The following is an 8662-nucleotide window of genomic DNA, read 5'->3' as shown; positions in this document are numbered from 1 at the left end:
AAAATCTCTCCCAAACCCTAAACTAAGAGTCTATACATTATCTCATACATAACCCTAACCTTAAACATATTAGCTCTATTTATACTAAGCAATAACCAATAACAAATGACGAAAGACCAAATTGCCCTTAGGCGTATAAAAGTCAAAAGTGCCCTTAGGCTAGGTGTCGGTGTAGCAATTTTTTAAATTTGCTTTATTTTACTAGGTTTATTTTATCTTAAATGGAATAAATTTTAAATTTAAGGTTTGTTGATTTTGAAATGATCTGTATTTAATGCTTGGCTTGGTATTCATAAGCTATAAATTTTGATCCATGTTATGTGATTGAATTATTAATATTGAATGATATCATTTGTGGCAAATTTAGTGCTTTCTACTTTCTGCTGTTTACTCTGATTACTCCAAACATTAAGTGTGAAGTTTCTTCCTTTCCCGTAGTTCGAAGATGTTGAAAATCATAGAGAAAATATTGTGAACCATTTTATCTTGGTTTGACTCCATCGGTTGCTTTATGTATAACACTTATGAGAAGACAATCCATGAAGAAAACGTTAATTTATCTATATAACAAGTCTAAAAAATGCTCCAATCTTCTTTACCACCTAAAGAATAAATGACAAATACATGCATGTTTAGCAACGATAAATACTACTGTTTTCTTAATCACTAGCAATATATGGTATTCGTCCTAATTGGGATTGAAACCTTTGATCTTCTAATTTGGGCCTTTTAATAATTGTTTTAAACTTTGGCTGTTTTCCTGCATAAATCCCTCCCACTTGAAGTGAACTCATCTTGGAGTTGTCTGTGGAACTTTGGTGAGGGTAAAAAAAGTTCTGTGGTACATCTCCTAACAACAATATAAATTGCAATCAAAGCGTTTACTAGATGAATTGTGAGACGAAAGCTATGAAAATAGTATAACCTACTTTAAGAATTAGTTGTAAATGGTGGAAGTACTGAAAATGTCCCATCCAACCTCCACATCAAGAATAAGCTAAATCCCGGTTTCAGTGATAAATTATGTTTGTACTAATCTGGTTCAAATAAAATTTAGTCTGCTGGTACTCTTTAGGCAAAGCAAAAAATGGTTATCATCTTTTGTTGGTGGAATTTGTAATTTAATATTTGTTCATCTTGATAAAAAGAGGATTATTTTACATCTACAGGCAACAGAAAGATTAGTAGGACCTACTGAACTCCCAATCCATCATACTTGGTGATTCATAATATGCATAGTTTCCTCCACGCTTGGCGGATATAAGATTTGCGAAGAATAAGTTTTACACCTCATACAACATTAAGCAAAAATGAATGGAAAGGATTCATAACAGTGACACCAAATAGTTGAGATAAGGCTAGTAATGATTATGATGATCATGATTATCAGAACACATAAATGATTGCATCCAAATCTTGGAGTTCAAAGTATATTTCCCTCTCTTATTCAAAGTTTGATTGATGTTATTTATGTTATTTACCAAGATGTCTAGAGGCTCCTCATTGGTGTATTTTATTTCTTGTCAATTATTTAAAGCGTTTAGAAATTAATTGTGGAGCCATTGCCTTGCATATCAAACATTTTTTAAAAGTTGTGGAGCCATTGCCTTGCATATCAAACATTTTTTACTTGAGGCACTGAATCTCATGAAACTGACGAATTTCAGCACATGTGCCCATGTTTCTTGGCTGTTTTTTTTTCCTGTCCACTGCTAAATTGTATGGTTTCTTTCATTTTCCTACTTTAGAGACAAATATTCCGTTTAAAGGATTTCTAAATTGATCAGGTCAATATTTCTTTGTGGCCCCGTTTCAAGATGATCTTTGACATGCATCTCAACAGTTTACGCTATGCCAATGTGAAGACATTATGGGAAGATGATGTTCATCCCCATTATGTTATGAGGCGCTATGCTGAATTCACAGCATCCCTTATTCATTTAAATGTTGAATATGGAGACGGCCAGGTATGAGTCTGATTTTATTAATTACGCGCTTGCTTTATTCAATTTTTTGTGGTAATCGAACTTTTAACATGGATTGCTAAAATTTATGAGCCTTTGAGCCAGTATAGACTTGCTAAAAAGGTTCTTTTCTTTTCCCTAATTGTTATATTAGCAATGTTTTAAAACGTCTTTATTTGTTCCTTGAAGCTTGATCTTAGCCTGGAAAGGCTACGGATGGCAGTGGAGGATTTGCTTGTTAAGTTGGCTAAAATGTTTGCGAAACCAAAATTGCAAACTATTTTTCTAATAAACAACTATGATATGACAATTTCGATATTGAAGGTAAAAGAAGGCTTTATTTAGTGCCAAGTCTTTTTTGTTTTGAAGACAGCTTTATTACAAAGCAGCATTTTGAAATTGCTGAAATTTTTTATAGGAAGCTGGTGCTGAAGGCGGGAAAATGCAAATCCACTTTGAGGAACTGCTAAAGAGCAACATAGCTGTATATGTCGTAATGTTCTCTCTCTTGAATGCTAAATGTGTTGATTTTCTCGTCTAGTTATGTAATGCAATATAAATTTCTAAATTTTAGAAAAATTAGCTTAGCGGGATTCATTGTTTCAAATAGTTAGTTGCTGCATATTTTTCTTATAAGAATGGAGTGCTGTTTTTTATGAGGCAATTCACCAGCACATGATCTTCATGTTACAAGAGTAGAGCTCTCATTTTTTTATGCTCATAACATTTTAGATATGAGTTTTCCACATTATGCATGTTACATCGACGTAGATGTAGTATTAAATAAGCAAAAGTTCTCACATTATGGATGGATGCATGCAAAGAAGTTAGTCTTTAATACTAATATAAGGTTGAGATCTTAAAATATACTCATAAGCAACTAAATGAAATTATTAGATATATGATCCAGAGAAAGATAAATTTCTTATGAATTCGAGAACTAAATGTGTTGGAGAATATGTTTAGGTGAGTGATAACTTAGGGCCTGTTTGGGATCACTTTCTGTTTTTTATTTAGTTCTTGTTTTTAGTCTGTTTTATTTTTTGTTTCGTTTTATATTTTCTATTTTTAGAAAAACGTATTTGATACTGTTACGATTTACATGTTTTTTAAAAATAAAAAATATAAAATATGTTTGGTAGGGTATTTTTATTTTCTTAAAAAAAATTTTATATTTTTTTATAAAACATTTGGGTTCACGTGTGCTCCGATAGTAAGTTCTGCCGCCCATGACATATACGACATCTTTCTTACTCCATGTAGTACAACGCATTACCTATGGGTAGGCTGGCGACGGGCGGGCGGCTGCCGACTGGGGAAAGTAGTGGCGGCGGTGACAAGGGCAACTAGCGGCATCGGCGGGCGGTGGACAATAGGAGTTGTCGGCCAGGTGCCAGTGACAGGCAGCTGGCGGCAGTTTGCAGCTTGTGGGACTCACTGTTTTCGGTGTTTTAAAAACAACAAAAACATGTTTTTTTTCTGTTTTGAGTACTTTAAAAATTGAAGTGTTACTCCAAAAAATTAAAAACAAAAATAAAACAAAAAACAGAATAGCAAACACTGTTTTTTTTTCCTTATTTTTTGTTTTCAAAAACAAAAAACAGAAAACAGAAATTGATCCCAAATAGCCCTTCAAGTTTTAAGCTAGCAGTCGTGCTAGAATGACGTTGGTGTAATTATAGATAAGAGTTTAAAAGATAATAGTGTAAAAATTAATAGAGAATTGAAGATGTATTTATAGTCATTATGATTGTTGTTGATAATAAGATTTTTAATGTTATAAGGGTTTATGCTCATCAAGTTTAGATAATATGCTTAAAAAAATGAAATAACTTAGAAGAATTAATACAAATGATACCACTAGAAGAAAAAATTTCTATTGAAGGAGATTTAAATTGATATATTGGTAGAGTGCTAAAAGATTTTAGAAATATTCATCATGGTGGTTGCAATTTTGGAGTGATTAATGAAGAAATTAGAATCATATTTGATTTTACTTTTGCTTATAATTTTGTTATTGTTAATACTTTATTTTAAAAAAAAGATGAGCATATTATTACTTATAAGAATTGATTTAATAAAATCCAAATTGATTATTTACTTTTGAGAAAAAGATTTTGTCGAGAATATAAAAATTGTAAGGTTATTCAAAGTGAAAGTTTAAGTACTCAACATCAATTATTAGTTTTGAATTTAGGTTATTCAAAGTGAAAGTTTAAGTACTCAGCATCAATTATTAGTTTTGAATTTTATGATGAAAAGTTGGAAATAAAAATATAATGAACATTGTCAGAATTATGTGAACATTTAAGAATAAATAAAAGTATTTTTATGAGCAAACTTCAAGATTTCAAAATTTGGGATGCTCATAAAAAAGTCAATTCTATGTGAAATATAGTAATGAACACTATTAAATAAGTGACAAAAGATGTATTTGAAGAATTAAAAGGAAAAATTTTTATTAATAAAAATGGTTGGTCATGGAATAATGCGCAAGAAATTATAAAATATAAAAAGTTTTTTATAAAAACTAGTTTAAATGTAAAAAGCTTAAAGAATTGGAAAAAAATATGTGGTCTGTAGGGAGTTTAAGAAAACTATTTGTGATGCTAAAAATTTAATTTATAGTAATCTTTATAAAAGATTAGATACGAAAGTGGGTAAAAGTACATGTATAAACTAGCCACACAAAAAGGAAATAAAATGTATTAAAATGAAAATAAAAAAGTAATTTTCTTAAATCAAGATGTTTAACATAGGTGGGTGAGATATTCTGATAAACTTTTCAATGAATTTTTTGAAAATACAATGGACTTCAACGATCTTAATATCGTTAATAGTAATAAAACTTTTTAATTTTTTATCATCGCATTAGTAAAAAGGAAGTTGAAGAGGCTTTAAAGCAAATCAATTGTGGAAAATCAGTAGGATTCGATGGTATCCCAATAGAAATGTGGAAGTATTTAGGAGATATGAAGATTTTTTAACTTGCTAAACTTTTTAAAATTATTTTAAAAACTAAAAAGAAGGTGAATAGGTATTTTGGTCCCCATTTAAAAAAATAAAGGTGATGCACAAGAGTGCAAATTATAGAGTAATTAAGTTAATGTTTCATACGTTAAAATTATATGAGAGAGTAATTGAACATAGGTTAAGACATGATACAAAGATTTCCCATAATTAGTTTGGATTTATGTCAAACAAGTCTATTATAGAAGTTATACATTTATTGGGAGATTTTGATGGAGAAGTGAAGAGAGAGTAAGGAGAATCTACATATAATTTTTATTGATTTGGAAAAAGCTTACGATAAGATTCCAAGAGAAGTCCTTCAGAGAGTTCTAGAAAAGAAAGATGTTGATATGACTTATATTCAAGTCATTAAAGATATGTATCTAGAGTTGTTACTTCTGTTCAAACAGGAGGATTGACCAAGTATTTTTCTATTTCAGTTGGATTACACCACGAATTGGCCTTAAGCCCATATCTTTTTGCTATAGTTATGCCCCGGATTGGCCTTAAGCCCATATCTTTTTGCTATAGTTATGGATGCTCTTACTGGACATTTACAGGAGGTTATACCTTGGTGTATGATTTTCGTTGATGATATCCTTTTGGTGGATAAGACTAGAGATAGAGTTCAGGAGAAGCTTAAATTATATATATTTGCTTTAGAGTCTAAAGGCCTTCGTTTCAGTAGATCTAAAACTGAATATATGAAATGATCTAATGACAGAGTTGTAATAATGGGTGATCAAAATCTAATGACAGAGTTGTAATAATGAGTGATCAAATCATTAAAAGGAGTGAATGTTTTAGATATATCAGGTCTATCGACAAAAGTGATGGTGATATAGTGGGAGGTGTTATTAGTAGAATTCAAGTTGGATTATTGAAGTTGAGGAATGCATCAGGCCTATTGTGTGATAGAAAAGTACCACTTAGACTTGAAGGAAAATTCTAGAAGATGGTGGTGAGACCAAGTATCTGAGATGAGAATGCTTAGGTGAATGAGTGGCTTTACACTTAGAGACAAAATGCGAAATGAATATATCCATTATAGCTCTAGTGGCAAACAAGATTAGAGAGAGTCGTCTTAGATGGTTTGGTCACATTAAACGTCGACAATCTGACGATTTGGTTAGGAGAGTAAATTTTTTATATTCGATTTATGTTAAAAAAAGTAGAGGTAGAACTAAAAAGACTTAGAATTAAATGAAATAATACATTCAATACGACACAATGGAGAAAAAGGATTCATGTAGCTGACCCCACTTAGTGGAATAAAGGTTTGTTGTTGTTGAATCAAATTTTATATATCAATTAATTCTAATGGCTAAATGATGATGACGATGATGATTGATGATGATGTTGATGATGAAGAAATAAATATTCGAATTGACTAACGTTGATTTATATTGAGTCGATGTCAGTCAGTTCATGAGGGGGACAAATCCCCTGTGATAAACTTGTAGGGCGGTCAAGTGAGAGAAAAATAGAGGAGATTTGGTTCGATTGCGAGAGAAAGGCTCCAACCTTGTGCGTGAAGTGGGCGGGGACAAAAACAGAGGGCGATTGAATGTATTAGGGCTCGAGCTGACCGCGAGCTGGATTAGGGGATGACAAAGACCGGTTGTATTTGTGAGCATATAATAGGAGCTAAATACAAGTCGATCATGAGAAGGTACTGAGATCAAGAGCTATAATTGGTGCTTGCAAGTGAGAATCGAGTGTGGCAATTGCTAGCCCAAGAGAGAGGTGAATGAGATCCCGGGAGTGTGCTTAATTTAACGATTGGATTGGTCTTGTAAAGCAAGGTTATTATTTTTATTTTTGAGAAATTTTTTAGATAGTATGTTAGTTAGTATGTTTAATAAAATAGGCATTAAATTTTAAAAGATTTATATAGAGGAGAAATACGATTGGAGAAAATTTTTGAAAATATTAATGTGAATACTGAATTGCTGTATAAAATGTTTAATTTTAAATAAGAAATTAACGGAAACGATGATTAAAAACTAAATAACAAGGTAAATACTTTTTGATAGTGATATAGTGAATAGTAATTTAATATATATATATAAAGAATGATAGTTAATCTAATTAAAATGATATTTCAAGTATTTAACAAAAGATTTGTTAGTCATGGTCCTGGGTTATGAAACTGAGTGAGGATATTTAGTTAACTAAGTATGATTCATATCCTTATTAGAAAAAAAACATACTTAATGATGAGAGCAAAATAGATTAAAGAGAAACTTTGTCGTACCAAGACATCAAACTCTCTTGTGGGTTACTATTCACTTCCCCCTGTTAAAAATATGACATGAATTTTGCTTGGAAAGTTATGTGAGTCATTTGATCAGTCAGTTCATGAAAGTTATGTCTCAATGCAATGTTAGTAGTGAATTGATTTCTTTTTCTTCTCTGTTCTTAGCAATCAATTTAGTCCTTTATATTTTATTGTAGTTTCTTTCTTGGAAAAAACCATCCAATATGAAGTCTAATGACCCAACCTGTAGCTTACTGTGGAATTACGCTCATTATTATTTACTTTAATTCTTTCTAGTACTTGTTATATTTAGTCATAGTATAAAAAGGGTAATTCCTTAATTATAGGTATTTATGTTTATTCCGTAATTATAAGAATTATTTAATTGTAGGAAGATTTCTTTCCTCTTTCTATTTCTTGTACTCGCCTATTTATAGGTGAATTATCTATGTATTCATGTGAGAAAAACATTATTCAAAATTCACATGGTATCAGAGACATCAAAGGGAATCCTCTCCCGCTCGGCTCGATTACGGCCCTTCTCTCCTGCGTCGTCCTTGTCCGAGCGCTGCTCTAGTTTGCGCCTGCCCCGATCGTCCGCGTCTAAGCGCCGCTCCTTGTCCAATCGTCCGATCGCGCCTCTTTCCGATCGTTTGCGTCCCGATCGACCGCATCCGAGCGCACACAGCCCTAGTGCACACATCTCCCGCGATTGTCCGCACCTGAGCGCCGACTCTTCTTCCGCGATCGAGCACAACCCGTTCCAGCCGTGCTCCTCGTCGGCGCAACCTCATCTCTGGTCATTCTGCTGGCCACCTCTCCTCTCCAATGACTAAGTACGGTCAGCACCCAGCCATTTTCAGCCGTGCACCTCGTTGACACAACCTCATCTCTGGTCATTCTGCTGGCCACCTCTCCTCTCCAATGATTAAGTACGGCCATGTCTGCAACTCCTCCTCCTCTAGTGATGTAACTTCTAGCCACCCCTCCAAGGCTGGGTCTTCATTGCCCAACAATTCAGACAATAATTTGTCCTCATCACCAGCCACAAACTCACCGGTCAGAATTACCTTCAATGGTCACAGTCAGTCATGATGTTTGTATGCGGCAAAGGCAAAGATGACTACCTCATTGGTGATGCTTCAGCTCCGATGACGACATATCTGTCATACAATACTTGGAAATTCGAGAATAATATGGTTATGGTCTGACTTGTTAACTCGATGACACTTGATATTGTTGAAAATTTTCTTTTCTATGGCACGGCTAAAGAAATCTGGGATGCTCGGACAATGCAAGCGAACTATTTGCTGTTGAGACCATTCTTCATGACTTTCGTCAAGGTGATCTCTCCGTCACTCAATACTTCAATACTCTTACTCGGTATTGGCGGCAACTAGATCTATTCGAGGCGTACCCTTGGAAG

General features: G+C 33.1%; 1 protein-coding gene across 1 annotated transcript in view; it reads left to right on the top strand.

Annotated features, from left to right (window-relative positions):
• Nucleotides 1-1787: 1787 nt before the first annotated feature.
• The window catches only part of LOC110020556 (vacuolar protein sorting-associated protein 52 A-like), a gene marked incomplete at its 5' end in the record, with an annotated part of 12810 nt that continues 5935 nt past the window's right edge, over nt 1788-8662 (top strand). The window contains 3 exon segments of the mRNA XM_020718696.1: nt 1788-1967; nt 2154-2288; nt 2383-2457. Of these exon segments, the coding sequence (XP_020574355.1) occupies nt 1788-1967; nt 2154-2288; nt 2383-2457 (390 nt within the window).

The sequence above is a fragment of the Phalaenopsis equestris genome, unplaced genomic scaffold, assembly GCF_001263595.1.
Source record: "Phalaenopsis equestris unplaced genomic scaffold, ASM126359v1 Scaffold000099, whole genome shotgun sequence".
NCBI lineage: Eukaryota > Viridiplantae > Streptophyta > Magnoliopsida > Asparagales > Orchidaceae > Phalaenopsis > Phalaenopsis equestris.
The sequence above is the reverse complement of the archived record's forward strand: the minus strand, read 5'-3'. Positions and strand labels throughout refer to the sequence as shown.